We start from the raw sequence: 21,430 nt of genomic DNA, 5'->3' as shown, positions 1-21,430 counted from the left end.
CAAGTGTCTTTAAAGCAATATCTAGTCATCCTTCTGTTTCACATGAGGATACAAGAAGATTTGGAAGGAAAATTAAGAATTCAGTCAGAAGTTACAGAAGGCTTTCTTTGGTGAACATGTCTTCAGTGAAAGGGGATGAAAATAGTCTGTGATGAAAAATAATGAAAAGGGAATGGGAGGTGAATGATAAAAATAGAATACAAAAATAGCAACATTTGTCTAAGAAATAACATGTGCAGACAAAGAGGAAGTAGACTTGAATAGAATGCAAATTCTGTAGGAACTTGCTAAAAAAGACAAAGCTATTCACAATTCAGAAATCATGATGTACATGCAGTTCCAGAGCATTATGGAATAGTATGGGAATAGGGCACCTAATCAAGAGCCTTTTTCAGTGAGTTATTTACTTACTGTGTTAGTATCTGTGAACCACTTCCTGGACAGATCAATAGAGTACTGAATTAAATTGTTTTTAATCCTCCTCAAAAACTTTTTGTTATTGGCTTACATAAGCTGTGTATCTCTTCAGTTGAACCTCATTTTTCAAACTGTCATCTTAACTTCATGGTAAGCTAGGTAATGCGGTTCTCTGATAACACTGCGTTCCCTGTATCATGAAATTATTCAGCACATTATTTTCATAGATAATGTATTATTTAGCTCCTCATTGTTGTAATCTTAGCTACGAGAGGGATCACATCTTTTCTCTCTCAGAATTTGAGACACGCTTTATTGAAGTTTACTGTTTTACAGAAATATCAAACGGCACACAACAAACTGTTACGGTTTGTCACGTTTTATCGACAAATCACTCTTTGAATTACTGTCTAATTACTCTCTCTAATAATGTTTTCTTCTGGCTACAAGCCATTAACTAATTTAGATGCAATCCTTCGTGGCTTTAGAGTTTTTAAAACTCTTGGAAATTGTAAATAAACCCTTTAAAGCAGTAATTCCGATAGTTCTCGTCTATGATTCAAATATTTACTCTGCACTCCGGCTTTCAGAAATACTTCCCGGTTGCGGACTGAGTGACGAAGAAAGAGTTTGTCCTTTCCTTCGTACGTTCAACAGACATTTTCAAACCTCTTAATTTCCTTAACTCCATGGCTTTGCTGGTAATTATATCGTGCTTTTCCTTTGCCTCGCTGAATTCTGCTCGAAAAGTCTTGAGGTAAAATCGCCTTTCCTCTTCCAGATGTCGTAATTCCCTTTCTAAATAGGTGTCATAAAGTCTGTTGACTTTTCGAACATATTCCTCCGCGTCTCTCGACTTTGCTGTCATTCTGTAGGAACTCCGCGGTCGTTCACCTCTTATTTTAATATTTTCCAACAAGGCTGATAATGTTATTAAGAAATCCTCGCGTTTATTTTGTATTTGTCCACAGGTGCACTGCCTCGGAACGACCAAAAGTTTGTAGAGAACTCAGAAAATTACACATAACCGTCTCTACAGGCCTAAAATTAAACTTTCTTCCTTAATGGTGTTCATGGCAACATTGATATTGACGCTCTAGATAAATTATTTATCTGTACGTCAAGCTTCAATATTGCACCTGCGACCACATGAGTCTAATAAAATTGAAAACAAAGGGAAATTAGATAGAGACGGCCCATCGATTCATACGATTCCCGCCGGTAAGTATTCAATCTTTTCTCTGTAGAGTTATGTCAGAAAAAACTGAATATTGGATGAAATTTACATTTGTTTGTCAGTTCGGCGGTATTTTCGGTAAATGAACAAAGGGGTTGTCAGTTTTAAAGAACTATGGTGCTACGTCGATGGGGATAAAAACGAGATAATTCAGTTTATTCAATTGAGTTTCTGAGTTAATAATGTAAATTGTCACCGTAAAGAGTTTCTAAAGCCGTGATGTTTCGAGCGTTTGCCCTTCGTCCGAGCGTACGTTTTTTTTCTGATGGTTACGTTTTCCTTTTCGGCGAATTTTATTTGAAAAAAAAGAAGACAAGAGAAGAAAACGTAAGTACAGGCAGCTGTAGAGATACGTGGAGTGGTGCAGTTGATGTAACGAAGATAGAAATAAACTGTGTATGTGTATGCGCATATTCAAACAGGAAGGTGATAAAAATTAATGAAGTTATCACAGGATGTTAAGGGATGTTCCTCATTCGACAACAATATTCCCTTTAAACGTTCATTCCTTGCAAGTGGCACTAGATTATGGAACAACCTAGACAGTGCCACTAGGGGTCTCACTTCCCTTTGTAAATTTAAAAATCAACTATATAAGAAATATATAGATCGGAACTCCAGAGTTGATAATTTTACTATAAGCAGAAGTTTTAAATTAATTTTTAATTTTTAATTCTAATTTTTAATTTTAACTTTAACTGTATTTTTACTTCGTATTTTTGCTATTTGAATTTGAAGTTTTAGTTGATCACAATGAGAACTACTGGTTCTACCGGTAATTGTGTTATCCAATAAAGTCATTATTATTATTATTATTATTATTATTATTAACTGTATGGCCACTATCGTAGCCTATGAGCAAGCTCTCATTCGCCCCGTGGCACGAGCGAGAAAGCGCTCGTGCAAGTAAAACCATGCACGCACGTGCATGCGTTTGTACTCTGTTACGTCACAAATAGAAAAACGTCCGTTGCACAAACTGATCACTCTGTCCACAACCGTTTTTGTCAGGAGGTAAAGTTCTGTCAATTGTATCAGTGAGTTATGGAAGATGGTGAACTTCAAAGGTGCGTTTCAGTCTCTTGTGTTAGTGCAATAATAGAGAGTGAGACATAAAACAACTCTTAAACGCAATGATTTAATCTGAAACTGAGTTTCCTTTTACCTTTCCATCTTCAAGTATGCCATTCAGAGACTGTAATTCGCAGAGTGGGAACCGCTCTCTTTTAGGTAGGTTACTGTCATCTGGAAACGTTTCGGTGGGTGGCATATTGTTTTTAACCGTTAACCGACTGATAGCGAAAGTTGATTGGGTATCCAATTTATAGAGCGCATGTGCATCAACTGTCACAAGAACATAACCACAGCCAATCAGAAAAAGTGAATAAAGGGGTAAGTTTCTAAAGAAACTGTGGTGCTGCGTCGGTGGGAGAGTATAGCAGGTAATTTAGTGTTAACAACTGGGTTGAAAACGTAAATTAGCCACCGTAAAGGGTAAAAAAGCTGACGTTTTGACCCTTTACGGTGGCTAATTTACGTTTTCAACCCAGTTGTTAACACTAAATTACCTGCAATCAGAAAAAGGCCACAAAGAGCCAGTGAGAATTCTAAGTAAACCCGTGAACTTCGTCAAGCGCGGGAAAATGATTGTGTCCATGAAGCCGTTACTCTGGTTTTTCCCTTTGATTGGTTGCGTGAATGGAGGCGAGTTTTCGTCACCAATAAGGTTACGCAAAACTATCGATATCGCAAATTAATTTCCAACACTCAACAAGAAATGCTCGATGCCGTTATCCACGCTTTAAACACTCTGGGCTACTACCAAAGTTTTTTTTTTTTTGGTTTTTTCCTTTTTTTCTATTTTCTCATATTTCGTCGTGTAGATAGTGGGTATGAGAGCTACCTCTAACATCTTGAGAGTTGACGGCCATCAAAAGCGACACAAAAATCAAGACTAAAATTGAACGCATAATATTCCATTTTAATTCCCTACAAGCAAAGGTGAAATTACGATTCACGTTGAAAATTGTAAGTTCCACGATACAATGTAAAATCTGCAAAAGAAACTCTCTTTTCGGTAAGAAAGTACAACACTTAGTGGACATTTCTACAGCTACAGATAAAACTTACAATTTACCGGTAAATCAAAGTGCAATTGGCCAATAAATGAGCAGTTTGAGACAATAATAAGGGTAAAGCACTCTACACGCTACGAAGGTAATATTGAAAATAATTCGAATATAATATAATGAAAATTGCCTGTTTATCTTATTTAAACAAGGCACCAGCTTTATCGACCGCAACTGAGCCTGAAATATTCCAGATCAATTCGAACTCTTAGGTTATCTTTATCACTTGTGACAATAAGAAAAAAATCGCTCGCTATTCTCACTCGTGGGAAATCGACGGATAAACTCGGCTGAGGGGTTACTCTTCCACTTCGGTAATCTCCTCTTTAATAAAGAATTCCACTGACTCATCTTCAAACTCTTCTGCGTTACTATCAATCTCGTCTGTATCAATACCTACAATGGAGACAAAAAAAAATCGGCGTCAGCGGTCTGATACAACTTAGAGCAGCAACACTGCGGTTCGAGAATCACGAACAGTTTAGGCCACATTATTTTAAGCCCGTCATAAGAAATTTTTTTCAATCTTGTCAATTCTAATAATTGTGGGATAATAAGCCATCGCAGTCAACCTTGGGCAAGGAATACGTCGAGCTTCTCGAGTGAAGAGAAGCACTGTGAGAACAAAGCGTCTTTCCCAGGAACACTCAAGCGGGAAAGGTTGTACCCAGGAAAAGCTGTATGAATTCCGCAGGGTTTGTCAATCTTAAGGTCCTCATCTGTTCCTTACCGTTGCGCAACTCCAAGCGCTGCGCCTTCTGCTGTGCAAACTCGTTGTTTTTCTTTTGCCTGTAGCCCTGAAAGTCTTTCATCTTTCGCCGCCGCCTTTCAATTAACTCCTGGAAGAAAACAGGCAAAGATGACGCGATGAGTTTAATTGAAGCACAAGAAATTTATCTAAGGGTTGAAGGGCGTAGCTGGGAGAGGGGTGGGAAGGTTAGGATGCATTTAGCAAAAAATCTTAAAACCTGTCGCGGGGAATTAAGGATGGGCTTAAGCATCACGCGGCATCCCGCAGCATTAGCCCCGAAGACGAACCTCGCGTTCTACTCTTCCTCCACACATACACCGTTTGCAACCGACATTGAGATGTCATGCAGCGATGCCAAGAAGGAGGTTTCTGTCTTTAGAAATTTTTTGACTATGGTAACTTGAGTAATAGTGATTCGCAGTTATTGAACACGAATGCAGAAATAGTTTGCAAAAATTATTTGTGTATCGAAATGGAACGCTTTTTTTGTACTGTATTAAATTTCTTGACAAATCCAAACTCGGTAAGAAGATTGAGCAAATAAGCAATATAATTTTAGTTTGTTTTTAATCCATTTTCTTTCATATTAACTGTAAATGATTGTTCGCTGAGCATCTAGTTTCGGTAATCTTTTCTCTTTTTATCTTTCCTTTCTGCAAATGAATATCATCTCTCCACCGCCTCGATTAGCCTTTTCCGCTATTAGCGACGCGAGAGTACCTGCACCTTATGTATTTGTTTAATTAATAATTGGCTATACTTTTTGTGAGCTAATAAATATCAGTTTCCTTTCCTTCAACACTGTTCCAAAAGCGAAAGAAACTCAAGAGCCTTAGGAAAAAGGATGACAAAAGGATAGCAGAAGGCAAACACAACACACAGTCGCTAAAGAAGCAGAACCCTGAAACACAATTGAGGGCCTGAAATAGGCTACATGTCAGAGGGAAAAAATAAACACAAACTGAATGATGTATGTATGAATAAGAGCAATCCGTCACCGATCACAGAAGCTGTTCCTCACCTTAGAAGCTCGTGACTGGCTCATTCGATCCTTGATCTCAAACATGCGCTGGAACTTCTTGATGTCTTTCTTGATATTCTGCAAGAGAAAATAATTCGTGTGCCACCAAAAAAATCAACCTATTGGTAATTACTTAGGAAAAACTTAAGGACATCAGTTTTGAAACTATTGGCCAATCAAAAGCCAGGAAAATAAGAACTCCGCCTGAGCCCTTGATCCATGGCGCTAACCAAAAGGATTGTGGCTCAAGGGGACACGAGAAGACTTTCAACAAGGAACAGAGTCTATGTCTTTGTTCTAGCTTATTCAGAAAATGGACCCTAAAAAGTTTACTTTTAGATGAAGGCGACAAAGTTTTCGTTACAAACACAAGGTATAAAGATTGGCCCCCAGGCCCCTCTACCTTCATATCGTCCTCTGAGAGCAGACTAGGAGGTCTGGGCCTCCACAGAAGTTGACAAAACTGATCTAAAGCGTGACGTTGAAGAAGCTTGCCTTGGAATGACCAGATATAGTAACCATTGTCTACCTACAGGGAAGATACAAATGGCAAAACATCATTACATACAATGGTAACAAACGCGGAAGGCCATCGTTTACATACCACGCGTCTCTAACACCTTGCAACAACACAGTGCAGAAAAGCTCTTTTTCAAATTCTAAATCACAAGTGAAAAATGTATATCACCCAAATTGCAACAGAATGGCCCAACTGCTTCAAGTCTGTTGCAGCACAATGGCAGAACATTCGAAGCACTAATTAATCAGAGCTTCATAAATTCGACACCTTTTCGATGATTATGGTAGACTTGTGTCAGTGACAGAAGAATGGCGCAGCCTAGTGTCGAAAATACTCCATGACTGCTTTGGTTTTGCGTAACTTTGCTCTGTGATTGGCCCAAAAATCTTGCAGCACTTTCTCAACAGATCAGATTTAAACCAACCGTTATTTGATCACCTGCGTTTCATGCACTTTGCCAGCTTTTACTTTGCGTTCTCACTGGCTGACAATGATGTCTACCCTCGCTCTCATTGGCTATTGTAATTACTTTGGTTTTTGTTCTTCGAAAGTCATCTAAAATGTTCTATCACCTTCCTAAAACTAAGGATCTTATGGAGGCGAAAACTTTGTAAAAACCTTTGTACTGAACAACATTATAATTTTTCTTAGACAACTAAAAAAATCAGAAAATTAATTTACAAGCTCTCTTGCATAACATATTCACTAAAAAATCTAACAGTATCAAATGAAAAAAATGATGACACAGTCGCTCTGACTGTTCAATTGTGTTGGAAACCTTAACATAAGTGTCAGCCTACTTCGCAAAGCTGGCACTGAAGACCACGCTTACATTTATATTCCTCCTATTGAAAACAAAACCACCAGCACAACTAATCAGTGTAAGTGGTGTTATTTACTTAGGAGGTTGTCTTGCTGTTTTACTGTTGAGTCTCATCCTGATTACACAACGCACAGGTTTTCTTAGTGAAGTTAAACTAGGATTTCAGGTCTTAGGGTCTTGAGAAACTTTGTGTTCTCCATTGAAGAAGCTTTGCACTGATGCACATTCAAAGTGGAGTGTTATGCTTACCTTGTGAGCCCACCAGCTGACTGATGTGGCCACATATCTGCCAGTAGGATCCCATTCAACATCAGTGGCCATAAAGTGCTCTGCCTGGTTCATGCAGACTACATCAGAAGTGTCATAAAATTCTAAAACACCGTTCATGCTGAGGATAACAAGAATTAAACAAGTTTGACAATGCAATTTCGGAACTAAGGTCCACTAGCAGAGTAATGTGTACGGAGGGTGTGCACTGGGCACATGATGCATTTTGCTCCTTGAGGTCAGTGTATGTAAGTTTACCCAGTAATCAGTTCCTCTGCATGAAACATCCTTGATATGTCCTTAGAATGCCCTATGAGTTATCTGCCCATGAAAGTTCAAGACACCCTTCCATCAAAAGTACTGGCTTCTAACCGTTTTGTAACCTTCCACCCACCAAGATATTCCTCTATTTAGTCTTATGTAGATTCATGGGCTCCAGATAGTAAGGTTTTGACCCCATTTTTAGTATGAATTTTGTAAGATTTTGAACACAACAACCAGAGACTAAACTTGATTATGATACAGTGCACTTTCAGCAAACATAAAAACTCTATTTGCCTATCTGTGGTCCAGATACGAAATAGATTGGACAACAATCACTCTGTTCTGAAAGTGGCAAGACTAAAAGAAGCTTGTCAATCATCCCCACCCACCTCCAAAGGTTTTAATAACTTCCACCCACCCCCAAAGGTGTCAATCACCCCTACCCATCCCTAAAAGTGTAAATAACTCCCACCAACCCCTCAAAGGGTTCTTCCAGGTGTAAGCCATATAGTACTTACTTTCTAAGACCAGCAAGAATACAAAATTGTCCATTTGGTGACCAAAATATACTGTTTACTTGCTTCTTATCAAATGTTTCTGTATGCAAAAAAAGAAAAGAAAAAATAGAAAAGAATTTTCAACACTAGCAATAAATGCATGTGCCTCATAAGGAATCATTATCCTTTTTGAGATTAGACACAGCTCTGAGCATCAGCTGGATTCTCTCCCAGTTCTCAGCACTTCAGTTCAGTAGCAGAACTGGCATAAGGAGAATTTCATCATTTGCTTTGTTCTATGGGAATGTCATAACTTTCATTTGAAGCTATTGTACCAGAGGAGTCATGTTATAAACACTCAACAAATAAAAACTCCTCATTTGACTCTGATAGTGACTTGTGCTAATCAGTCACAACTATCAAAACAACAAAGAAAAGCTGCCCTTCTCAGAAATACTCTCAGCTGGACAATCACGCAACATAATCAGTAATCTTTACATTTTCAGGAAACACAGGTCATCATGCAATGAAATAATACAAGTCATCATAATTGCATGCAAGGACTACATAACATGGTCTTACAACTTCCATATTATTGACCTTATTAAGTGAGATGACGTACTAGTGTAAATAGTAAATTAAATTTTGTAATTTTTTTTGGTTAATGATGATATTTCAATTCTTTTTGATGATATCAATCATAGTTCCTGACCAAAATCAACAGTACAGTAATGGCAGATTTTCACAATGAAATACCAAGTGTGTACTTACTTAGAAGCGAAACACTGCCTTGTTTCTCCATGTTGTAAAAGCTGGCTGATATTCTGGGACTCTCACCATGGATTATGGCAAATTTACTGCCGCCTGGTTCCCACGAAAAAGCAGTAACAGCCTCTGTAAATAGAACAAATTCAAGACAACTAGTCAAGTAAATGTAAGTAGCAAGACATGCTTTTTCAGCCTTTTGACTATGACTTTAAGAATGACTAGCATCTAATTTCTCCTTACAATGTCAACCCTGAATCACACATTAAGGTAGAGAGAATAAAGGAAATGATCACCAACTGAAGAAGCTCTCGACTGCTTCCACAAATTTAAATACAAATTCTCTTTTCAACCCCTTTCAGAAATTTATAGTGAACAGTAGGGAGAATACACACACTGATGTTGAGGTATAGAGGTCAAAGTGGGCCAGAATTTTCTAAGCTGGTGCAGACATAAAAGATTTGCTTTAAGTTTTAACCTACCTTTCATTTCCACAACATCAACTGGAATCTGCCGCTCTCGCACACGGAAAAGCTCAAGGTTGTAATACAGCCCCTGTAAAAAGATATAGCAGCTAATGTGAGAAAGTGTCCCAGCCATTCAACTCCCAGATGTGATTAGTGGGCAACTTCTCCCTATAATATCCATACAATATCCAGCAAACAGGTAATAAGAATATTTAAACTTATCAGGTACAATTTTTAATCTTGATCTAACACCAGTTTCTCAAAACAAATTCAACAGGAAGTGTGGAACAGCTCGAGGGGAGAATTACTGATCAGTTCTTGGAGTTAAATGGTTTAAAACCACACACTCACTCACTGGGTCAAAGGAAAGCAACCCTCATATCACAAAACAACAACAGAATATACTGTACATGTCAGTGAATATTCAACACCAAGGTTGCTTGGCCTGGAGGTACATTTAATCAAAATAAAGTTACATGTACATATACTGACCTTTTTACTTTTGGTGTATCTATCAACTTTCACACCAAGATAGTCTCCTTTCTGTTGCCAGTACATCTTGCACTGAAATCAAAATAAATTAAAAATACTGTTCATACAAATTTTCACAACATTAATATCTGTTTACATCAAAACACTTCATTTTTTGAGCATCAGTTTGATTCTCTCCCAGTTCTCAGCACTTCAAATCAGTAGCAGAACTGGCATAAGGAGAACTTCATCATTTGTGTTGTTTTATTGGAATATTATAATTGTCACACTTGGTTACCTAAGGCATCAGAGTGGCCAAATATAACGCATATCTTTTAAATCAATTAAGAAAAGCAAGAGAATATTTTTCATCTCACAGTTGCCTTAATCCCTTAATCCCTGAGAGTGACTTGCATCTAATTTCTCCTTTCAATATCACCCATGAATCAAACATTTAGGTCATGAGAATAAAGGAGATGATAATCGACTGAAGAACCTCTTGATTATTAAACAAATTCTCCCTGTCAGCACACTAGGAAATGAAAAGAGAACAGTATGGAGAATATGCATACTGATGTTAGGATGTAAAGGGTTAAGTGTCCATAGTACATGAAGAAACTTTATTAAGGGAACACTACCAGCATGTGTTACAAAAATCAAAACCAATGAAGAAGAGTTACAATGGCCAATAGGAGAGAAGGTAAAATGTTGATGAGAACTGAAAGTGACCACAAGGAGAGAGCTTTTAAGGCAAGAAAACTGGAATGACCAAGTTGTGATTGGCTTTAGTTTTGTATATGAAAGTTGAGAAAATGGCTTTGCCTTTCCACACCAATGACATGACACAGTGACAAAAACCACTGCCATCCCAAATACGTGTAGACACTTAATAGCAAATTTGCTCAATGAGCATTGTTCACCATTTGACCAAGTAAAGTCAATTGCATTATCATTACCTCAGACACATTGAAAAGATTTTTAACTCGGATTTCTTTTCTGCTAGGTATCTCCATGAGGGTAACACGAGCTGGTGTGTCTTTATTTTCAGGAACCCAAAATGCTATCACTTCATCTGTTGGAGACCATGCAAACTCCCTGTGAAGCACAAAAGCAAAAAGTGTTTAAATCTATGCCTTAGAGTCTTGTCTTTAAGAATGACATACATGTGAGGTCATATATTATTAAATATTTACCTGACACCTTGAATCTTCAAGCTTTTCTTCTCTAATAGACCAAAAGACTGCAAAAAAAGTAAAATTAAAACACACAATGACATACACATCCATCATCTTATTTCATTCCTATTCTTCTATGGAAGCTATATGAAAGTGATAAACTGTCAATGTGTTCATAACGCATGGTCAAGGAGTGATTTCTTCTGATACTGCAAAAAGTTATCCAGCAAATTTGTAACCCCTTAGAGTGACTGGCATCTTCTCACAGTCTCACCCTTGAATCAAATGTAAAGGTCATGAGGAAAAAAGAAAATAATCACCAAATCAAGAACCTCCTGATTGTCACACAAATTCTCCTTGTCAATACTATACAAAATGTAGAGAGAACAGTGAGGAGAATATGACTACTACTGTAATGATGTAGAGGGTGAAGTCAGACATGGACAGTATTCACCTGTTACTTAACACTTTTCTCTTGCCACGATATTTCAAAATGAAAACTTCCCGACAGAAGTGAGAGAAAATGTTTCCACAAAGAGAGCGATTTTTGGGAGAATATTCTGGGTGACAACTCACCGGTGTCTCATATATACTAATGCTGTCCTCTCCTAAACGACCAAAAAATTTACCCTGGGCACTCCATCTATAGAAACAAAGCATAACAACAATACATATAAACTCTTCTCAAATTTACAACTGCAGCTTACAGTCTGTTCTCGTTGCTACTACAAATGAAAAGACCTTACCTAAACACTGGCCACTGAGATTGATCTCCGCAAATAAACCCTCTCTTTTTTGTTCCTGTTCGTATGTCCCAAATTATTATGGCCTGAGAGGGAGAAAAAATTAAGTATTATGATGACATACACTGAAATGTGTAGAACTGGAGAGGAGAATAATTGATTTTATCTTATTGAAATCAACCAAATAATTTATAAATAACAATTAATCAATAATAAAAACTATTACAAATTGACAAGTCTCCTTTGAGAACATAGCAAGATTTTGTTGTCATACATGATTTCTCCAGACACAAACTGAACAGAACAAGCAAGGTTTAAATGGAACAGGACTGATGTGGAAAATTTTGTGAAAATGAAAAACTCCAAAGTGCTGTAATACCTGTGGATCATCAGGATTGTCTACTAGAGGACTAAAGGTCACCAAATATCTGCACAAGAAAGAAAAAAATAAATGATAAGGTTTCACCTACTTTATCTAGCTTCTGAGTCAGAGCCAGGACCTGGCTATCAATTCTAACATACATGAGACAGTGTCAAACTACTTTGACATGTGAAATATGTGTAAGAACATTAATTCAAGGTACTTCAGGTAATTTATTCCACTCCACCTTGTTGGCCACCAAGGTGACTTCTGCCTTGAAAAGTTAAGAAGATCCTCAGGAAACCATGTTAAATAATATCCATATGGTTAAGTTAAGTTATAAAGGACTTTTTCCACCTTTGCACTCATGTAGCCTTATCTAATCATGAGGAAGTTGGAAAATTGAAGATAACTTGGGACCCACTCATGCAGCATTACTGTGACAGGAAATAATTTCCCAACAACCAAAAGTGTCATAGACAATTTGAGGCTACAATCCAGCATACATGTACATCTGAAGTGGAATTTCTGAAACAGCAATGCTACAAAACTAACAAATAAACTTGGTTCATACAGTATTTAACAATGTTTAACTAAAATAATAATAAATATAATAATAATGATGATAATTAATCAGTATGCAAACAACATGCACCTTTCGCAGGGCGAGAAATCTATGAGCTGGACTCCTGGATGACTGAACCTCATCAGCCTTTTGAATTCTTCTCCACCCCAGAGAGCAATACCCTGGTGATGGAGAGTTGCTAAATATGTGCCTTTGGGTGACCAGCGTACATATGTTTCAGTCCAGTTCTGAAGGAATAAGCGAGAGAATTGGAAATGAACCGTAAACAGAGGACAAATATTAACTAACTTCTACACAGCAAATCTAAATGTATTTGGAATTTTAGCTGGGAGTCGGCCAAACTGGCCAATCAGATTACAACATCACTACCAATTGTGGTAAATTATGTAATGCTTCTTTCTTCTCTCTTTGATGTTAGTCTACCTTACCAACTCTTACCCTGTGAGGTTTCTTTCTTTATCAATCAGTGCAAGTGCAATTCCCTAACATATTCTTTATTCGTTAATGTGTTTGTGTCCTTAGACACAAGAATATTCTCATCACAGTGCATCTCTTTACTAAGGGTTATAAATGGCCAGTGGTGAATTTTCATTGAAACTTGAAAAAATGTGGAGAGAACCTGCAATGAGTTGAGTTCACATCCATGAGATACATGTATCAATACTCCTGGTTGCTTCAAGCTACAGAACTGGAATAAGTTCTGGCAGGATAGACCTATGGCTTGTAAACTGACTATTTTCGAAAATTCATGCTAGCTTACCAGTCTCTCTTTTGATAGAATTGGTTCCTGTTGGGTATTCCACATGATTGCAACTTTATCTCCTCCTCCATGAATCAAAGAATATTGATCATTACAATCCTGATCCAAAAGCCAAGATCTCAAATTTTCCTGAAAACATGAAGGTAACCATGAACCTTTTCCATTGCTTCTGTTTCATGTTTGCTTGTTCCGTTAACTTTTTTAACAGGTAGGAATAATTGTGATGTGGATGTGGTGAGACAAAATGATTGGAAGAGCCTAGATTAAAACTGCAGCAGATCTGTGTCTATGAATGACTTGAAGTAATAAAAGATATGATCAAGCATCAGTTTGATTCTCTCCCAGTTCTCAGCACTTCAATTCAGTAGCAGAACTGGCATAAGGAGAACTTCATCATTTGCCACATTTAAAATTACAAAATTAAGTAAATATATAACACTCAGTTTCAATCCTAAGGAGTTTGAGAAACCTGGTCCGAATTAACCCACCTGTAGCAGGGCGTGAAATTAATTTTTTTTTCTGATAGCCACTTGGCTCCTAAATTCTTCAAAATGGTAGCCAAGTGGAAAAAAGTTGGTCGCCATTTTCAAAGACAACAAAACCTTTTTTTAAGCTGTCAGCATTCTAGATAGACCTTCCAAAATTAAATTTGGGAAAAGATCTTTAACGTGCCACAAAGTGGACACTAGGATGGACGATATACAACTTTAAAGCTCACCTAAATCAAAGATGGCATCTAGTTATCGATCGAGATACATGTGTTGCGTTTTGAAAATGAACTTAACGAGGAAGTTTGCCGCGGATGTAACTTTGCAAATCTTTTTAATTCACTATATCTCTTGATAAGGCTATGATGAAACATTCTAGTCGCCAAATTGGCGACTAATTTCCAGGATTTGGTCGCCAAAGTGAAAAATTTAGTCGCATTGGCACCTGTATTAGGTGCAATTTCACACCCTGTGTAGGCTGTCAGAACGAGCTCAAAACTCTTTTTACCTCACAAAGCATAGCTGAATGCACCATGCAAGCCATGTAAGGGTTAATTTACCATCAAATTGCTTCCATCTCTCTGTACCTCTAATTCAATTTTCACTCACCTGCTGAACATAGGGTTGTTTTGTTGGAGCTTGCCAGTCCTTTGTCAGGCTAACCAACCTAGAAATAATTGATGTCATCTCCTGTTACTTTCACTCATGATAACTCAGTACAACCTGAACACAATGTGTCAAAACAACTTGTCATTAAAACTCCTCCTGGATGACAGACTTACTTGTCAAAGTCCTCAAAATGATTAACAGCAAATATGTGATGTTTGTCTAGCTTGTAACCATTAGCTGTCTTCACAGCTTGTGCTGCATCTTTAGCATTAGAGAATTCCAAGAAAATATACCTGAAAATTGCAGAGTATTAAAAAATAAAAAGATGAAATAGCTACATTCTTGAAATGATCGATCAAGAATGGTTCAACACTCATACCCTTTTGTCATTCCATTATCATCCAATGGATAATGCTCAGTAATGATCTTTCCAAACTTTGAAAATACTTTACGGATCACGTTCTTTAACTTTTCGAGTCTGTCTGGCGGGATGGTAGGCACATTGTCAACAACAATGATGCAATCAGTCCCTTGGACTTCTTTGGGTTTCTCTGCCAAGATATCTCCCAAGAGTTCTGTATTTGAGGAAAAATTTTAAATTACATGTTGTGAAGTAGGATCTATTCTTCGTTAAATCGCTTCTAAAATCTTCTTAGTTTTATTGGACATTTCCTTGATTCAATTCCCAGACACAACTGTACTTCCTGTCTATTCATAGCAGGATCTGAGGTTAATCAAGATGTATAAAACTTAGATTCAAATCTGTAAACCTACTCAACGGCAAGCTGATTCATTGAGAAGACAACAAAAATATATGTCCTTAAGAACATTTACTGACAACCAGTCTCCTTGCTTCTAAGTAAGTACATCTGTTTCTTATTGAAAGAAGGCAGAGCACAATGAAACCCTAAAAAAAATATGCCAATCTTTTTCATTTTTTTTTTTCAGATCTATCGCAGTTGAAGGGTTACTGTGGGTTCCCAGTTTATTCACTGTTTAAACGCTTTATTTGTTTTACCTCACAATTTTACTATGAAAATAAAATTAAACAAAGGAAATATAATATACGACCAGTTGGTGCAATCAATCCTTCATATATAATAAAATCGCTGTAAACTTCCAGTTTTACAAGTTAAAAACAAGTAGATAAAAAAGTACATTCTCGTTTTTGCAATGAAATCCAAAATGTGGAGTCTCCAGTGTAAAACATGAAATAATCCCCGTAAAAAGTTACTTGGGACAACGGTATTGGACGGTGTGATATAGATTGGTAATGTAAACTTCCTTTGCAGCACCCACCCATTTAAAGATCTTCAATAAAAGAAATAGGTGGAAATTTGTTGAATTTCAACCTACAAATTATGTCGTCAAGGAGAAAAAACCAAGACGACCGCTATTTGTTGGTCTAAAGCTATGTTCGAAAAACGTTTAAAGCCTTGAATATTGCATGCACTCTTTCGCCAAAGTGAACAGTTGCTGAAAATCTATTCGCGTAAGAGGACATTATTACGTGTAAAAATCATTCATAGTTCAAGAACAAATAAAAGGGAGAAGGAATCCCCTGATTGTGGTCGAGAAAAGGAGTTTACGACGTTCGTTGTATGTACCGGCAGAATTTCATTACCGAAGCTTACATTTCATTAAGGAGAAGTACATGCCGGCCTATTGTAGAAATTAGTTTTTACCACGAGGGGTACTAAGTGGTGAAAACACAAGACTTGGGGTGATCTCAAATTTTCGTCCATCGACTCAAAAATTCCAAAATCTAGGCATGTAACTGAATATCGGGAAAGTTGTGAATTGAAATCCTTTCGAAGCCAGAAGAGTTGAAACTTAGAATTTACCTTCATCTGTTACTTCATCCACAAAGCCTTCTGGATCATCAAACTCCGGATCATCTTCATCGAAATCATCTTTTCCGTTAGCTTCAACCTCTTCGTCGTCTTGATCTTCTTCTGAATCGCCACTGCCCGTCTTTTCATCGAGTTCTTTTTCCTCCGCCATTTTCCCGATCATGGCCGCGAGCGCACGGTGGAACACGTGCACAATTACGTATGGTATGGGGCCCTGGGAAGGAGTAGTCGGGCACAGGGCGCGAAGATTTTTAAATTAAAATGTTACACTCTCTTGACTGCCGAAGAAATCGTTTAACCCTTTAACTCCCAGCAGAGATTCACAAGTAACCTCTCCCTAAAATATCCATCCACTATCCAGCAAACAGGTAATGAAAGTACTCAAATGTATTAGGTAGAAGTTGTTAACTTGATCTGACAACAAATTCTTCTAACTAAGTTACAAGGAAATGAGTAGCAGCTAGAGCAGAGAATTAACAATCACGTCCTTATAGTAAAAGGATCAAATTATGGTGATTTACTCTCTCTCACCATTGAGGTATTTTAATTCAGGCATGTCAAATTTTTTTTTTAACAGAAAGATTTCCCCATAGTCTTAGACTATTCTAAAACAATGTTATAGTCTCATGCCCCATTCACACCAAAGCTTAAACATGTTTAAAAGTTGTTTTGTTAAACACAGTTTAATTTTTTTTTCTTCATAGAAACTATTTAGCCGAATATTTTTGACTTGAATGTAGCACATTGGAAATGCAAGTTAGCAAGTACTTGAATCCAATGGAAAATCAAGTTTTTCAGTTCTCTGTTTATAATTTTCATTCAATGAAAACCAGTTTAACAAAACATGTTTTGCTGGTGTGAATGGGGTATTAGATGTAATCTTGTCTTCCTTTTCAAAGAACTCATAATGAAGTGTGAATCTTGCCTTAGTTACTTGCTGATTCAATTTTCCTCAAAAGAATGTTTTCATCAAGTGACTTTGCAATAAATTGAACAACTTATGTGGGGTGCAAAGAAGATTTTGTAGGAAGTCTGAGTAAGGAAACAGTTTTTGAACTTGTTTGCTGCAAAATATTGCCAACTATTTGTAATTTCTGAGCAAACTTGTCATTTAATTAACCCATTAACCCCTTTGAATGGAAGAGTAGAGTAAAGCAAGTTAGACCTGAAGGAGAAAGCTGTAAATCCTAAGTAGGTAATCAAGAATTACCTGCTGCCAATTCCATTAAGCACCTACATCCCTTTCACTCCCAAGATCTCATTGAGGAATTCTCCTTACTGTCTGCCATACATTTCTTGTTGTTAGTTTAGAGAATTTGATATTGGATCAACTACTAATCCCCTAATTGATATTTTTCTTTATTCTTAACACCTATCTAATGTTCAGGACTAACTCTTAACAATGAACAGTAGTAGATCTTTATTCAGTAAAGAATTCCATGTTACCTCTAAATTCAGCCATTATAGCTTTGTTAACCCTTTAACTCCCATGAGTGACTGAGACAGAATTTCTTCTTACAGTATCAATACAATATCAACCAGATAAGTGATGAGAATTAAGAAAAATATCAATTTGGGGATAATTTGATTCAATACTAAATTCTCTGAACTAACATGATAAGAATTGCATGGTTGACAGAAAGGAGAATTACAAATTTGATCTGGGAGTTAAAGTGTAACATGTGGTTAACAAGTATTGATAATACAATTGATAACAGGCAAGGACGATCAAGTATAACCTGTTCAAAACAATTAATTTTGCTTCAGCCATAACAGCAATTGTAACTATTCTTTATTTTATTTTTAAGCATGAAAAAGAAAGAGGACACCTTATAGCAGGAAAGTGTAAAATAGTGAAATAAACAATGACAACCTTTAGTTTCAGCTCCATTCATTAATCAATTTTATAAATATACTTTCCTTTTACAGGGTCAAAAAGGATATATATAAATTCTGTGCAACACAGAATACTATAAGAACCAAAATTATTGAAATGACAACAATTAAGAAAATTATTTGGTTAAGTGCTTACTATTTCAAAAAGTTTAGATTTAAATTCAGATTCTGTGGTTTGCAGTTCTGAGACTTGAACTTGCAATCTTTTAAGTTATACAGTAATATTCCTATAAGAATGGCACTGATGAGAGAATAACCACGAAGCAGACACAATGCAAATGAATAAGTACATTTTCATTCTCTTGAAAAAAAAATAATACATTCTATGTTTAAATTTTGTCAAATATACTTGTGTATATACAATATTTGTTCAATACCACGACTTATGGCACAATTATTGAAATTACAGTACTAAATTGCATAGCACATTGTTGATGGTGTTATGTAAATAGACGTAACAAATTCATAGGGTAAAATTATTTGATAGAGGATCATTGATTGCACTGAACTTCACACTCTTACATTGATTAGGTATTTGCAACAAATTGGCCATTAAATTATCAGGTAATTTGGTGTTAACACCTGGGTTGAAAACGTAAATTAGCCTCCATAAAGGGTAAAAAAGCTGACGTTTCGAGCGTTAGCCCTTCGTCAGAGCGATTGATGAAGGGCTAATGCTCGAAACGTCAGCTTTTTTACCCTTTACGGTGGCTAATTTACGTTTTCAACCCAGTTGTTAACACTAAATTACCTGCTATACTCTCCCACCGATGCAGCACCACAGTTTCTTTAGAAACTTACCCCTTTATTCATTAAATTATCAACCAACTAACATTTGTAATATTAATCCCTTTGTTCATGTGATGTTAAATAATTGAGCCTAGAATTGATCAATCTGTTGGTATATCTCAGAGCAGAGAGATATATATTGTAGCTGCTTTATCCCTAGAAAAATTCAATTGGACTAAAAATGTTTTGAAATAAAAAAAGTTTTGAACTATACCAAACAGACAGACATAATATGCTAAGAAGGACACAATTACACAATTTTACATAATTTCCTAATAAAGATAAAGTATAAAATATGGAAAAGAATATTCGTATCTTTCATCTCCGTGGAGTTTATGCCAACGAAAGCTTCTCAACCTCCACAGACAAACAGCCACTTCTTTGAAATAATATTTTAAAAATATTTTGGCGACTGTGGCTCCCAATCACACTGTATCTTAGACCACAAGGGAGAATAAATATTAATTAGATGAATAAATAATTACGCCAGTTGCCAAGTTCGATAACGCGCGTAAAAGGTATTGAAGGAAAATTGTTTTGTTTCTGTTCCTGTCGTACCTCCGTGTGACGCTTAATTTGTTGAGTCTCTTAATTTAATGTGTGGATTCTAGTGAGTAATCCATCTCGAATGTTTGTGTATGGTGTAGATGGAATGATAAGATCGATCGCAAAGCAAACATTATTCAACGTCAAATACCTCGACAACTCAGAGGCCTACGCAGATTTCAAATTTTTCTCTTGCCGTCGTTCACCAGTGAAAATTTCGATGCACCATCGAATACAATTTTTTATTTAATGGGTCAAAATATCCCCGTAACTTTAGTAAAACGTCCTCGTGAACAGCGGGATGCTTTCTGCCTTTCGATTCGCCCATGCAGTGTGCTTTGTTCACGTTCCCAGCGTTTGAGATTTTACCGACAAAACACGGAAATCCTTTACTTTCGTTAAAATAGAAATTATCCTCCCTGATGAAAGGTTTTATATTTAGAAATCGTTCAACGAGTTTCAATTCTTTAGCGGGTCTTTTGACAAGTTCCTCTCCGCTAACAAAATGGAATTGCCTCAAAGGGAAATATTCCATCCACTTCGCTAAGTGCTCGGCATAGCGGCCAATGGAGATTTTGCTCCAGCTTTCGTCCACTTCGCCTTCCTCGTTAAAAACCATTTCTTCAAAACGTGGGTTATCGGGTTTTCTCTCTAACCCTTGGGTATAATCCGATATGGCTCGTGTTGTGGGGTCGCGTACAATCACGATGAGTTTAATAGTTTCAGACATTCGATATACTCTCTCAGGTACCTTCGAAGTTATAAAGTAACTTGGGGATTTCTCAATCGTGATCTGCTCCGGCAATGACTTAGGCATTTGTTCTCGATACCAGCTGAGTCCTTGTTCGTAATTTTCATCTCGATCGAAGAAGTGCACTTCACTGCTACACGCTCTGATACTCGGATGAATCTTTAAGATTTCAAGCAGCGCGCGTGTTCCTCCTTTCTTTACACCTATAATTATGGCGTTCGGGAGTCGTTTCTTAAATTCGTCATCTTCAAGCTCAAACTCAGAAACGTCGCTATCTTCACTATCTTCAATTCGTCCACTTTGACTCCTAAAATTCAACAAACGTTTCCGATCGCCTCGACTAGAGGAATAATTCAAGCTCTTGTCAACACCGCTAACGTTGCTAGTGTACTTGATGCGAGAGTTAAGCCGACTGCGGGATGCAGAGTCTTCCGGAGATCGATGTTTAATGCGTTCTTGGAACAGCTTTGATGAAAATTTTCTCAATTCGTCTGAAGTTCTGGTCGGATTTAATTTTGTTTTGAAATCCGACGACACTCCAAATGCCACGTGTTCCAAATGATTCGATTGTCGAAGTGGTCGTTTCGTTGCCCCTGACCTCACACGCGTTAAGATCGAGTGGTTGTTCTCATTTTTTAAGCCATTGAAGGGAGTGAACTTAACTGTATGGCTACTCCTGTGCACGTTCCCGTAGAGAATATATGTTAAAAATGCTGAAGATGTCAGAAGGAAAAGAAAAAGACGCTTGCTCCGGAATGGGAGCCTGTCAGACGAATTGCTCCGTTTGCATATCATGAGCTTCTCTCATGTCCTCAGCTGTTCCTCCAGCTTCCAGACGGAATAAGATTTAACCTTTAAGCGTCAAAACAACGTCGGTTCACCAGTAAAGTTTCGGCCTCAAAATCGAAGGAACTAACCACTTTTTCCGATTTTACCAGCGTATGTAAATAGATAGATAATTCGAGCTATGTGATTGGTTTTTGCAACAATCGATGTCATCGCCTTAGCGATTAAAGGCCCAGTATTTCAATCAGTGCTTAATCATCCCTGTATATTGGCCGTGGTAGATTTGTTGACCTGATAACGAGTTAATTTGTATGCATGGCTACATATTTAGAGCGCCCTGCCTTCAAAAGCCGATTGACAATAATATATTGAGCTAAATACTGCCGCCTTACATAAAGAGGAAATGTAAACGAGCGGAAATCGAAATGAAATTATCTTTAGTTAATCGTATTTCTTAC

The 21,430-nt window shown here is 37.1% G+C and overlaps 2 protein-coding genes and 1 long non-coding RNA gene across 3 annotated transcripts; 1 reads left to right on the top strand and 2 right to left on the bottom strand.

The window, feature by feature from the left end:
- Positions 1-3,614: 3,614 nt before the first annotated feature.
- LOC131778320 (eukaryotic translation initiation factor 3 subunit B-like) lies at positions 3,615-16,400 on the bottom strand. Its single transcript, XM_059094733.2, has 20 exons — positions 16,196-16,400; positions 14,731-14,926; positions 14,525-14,644; positions 14,352-14,409; positions 13,255-13,383; positions 12,564-12,721; positions 11,927-11,975; positions 11,551-11,633; positions 11,381-11,447; positions 10,823-10,869; positions 10,586-10,724; positions 9,651-9,722; positions 9,174-9,246; positions 8,698-8,820; positions 7,948-8,026; positions 7,148-7,286; positions 5,959-6,084; positions 5,556-5,633; positions 4,514-4,622; positions 3,615-4,179 (listed from the first exon to the last, which is right to left on the bottom strand). Exons 1-20 carry the CDS (start codon positions 16,365-16,367, stop codon positions 4,082-4,084), a joined length of 2,115 nt encoding a protein of 704 aa, XP_058950716.2. The 5' UTR covers positions 16,368-16,400; the 3' UTR covers positions 3,615-4,081.
- Positions 7,280-9,604, top strand: LOC136282942 (uncharacterized). Its single transcript, XR_010718519.1, has 3 exons — positions 7,280-7,403; positions 8,631-8,860; positions 9,436-9,604. It is a non-coding gene; the product is annotated as an uncharacterized lncRNA (long non-coding RNA).
- Positions 16,401-17,223: 823 nt separating the features above from the next.
- LOC131778355 (heparan sulfate glucosamine 3-O-sulfotransferase 5-like) lies at positions 17,224-21,393 on the bottom strand. The gene has a single exon (XM_059094776.2). The coding sequence runs from the start codon at positions 20,979-20,981 to the stop codon at positions 19,638-19,640; it is 1,344 nt and encodes a 447-aa protein (XP_058950759.1). The 5' UTR covers positions 20,982-21,393; the 3' UTR covers positions 17,224-19,637.
- Positions 21,394-21,430: the final 37 nt, after the last annotated feature.

The sequence above is a fragment of the Pocillopora verrucosa genome, chromosome 8 (genome assembly GCF_036669915.1).
Source record: "Pocillopora verrucosa isolate sample1 chromosome 8, ASM3666991v2, whole genome shotgun sequence".
Taxonomy (NCBI): Eukaryota; Metazoa; Cnidaria; class Anthozoa; order Scleractinia; family Pocilloporidae; genus Pocillopora; species Pocillopora verrucosa.
Note: the sequence above shows the minus strand (reverse complement) of the source record. Positions and strands in the feature narration are given on the sequence as shown.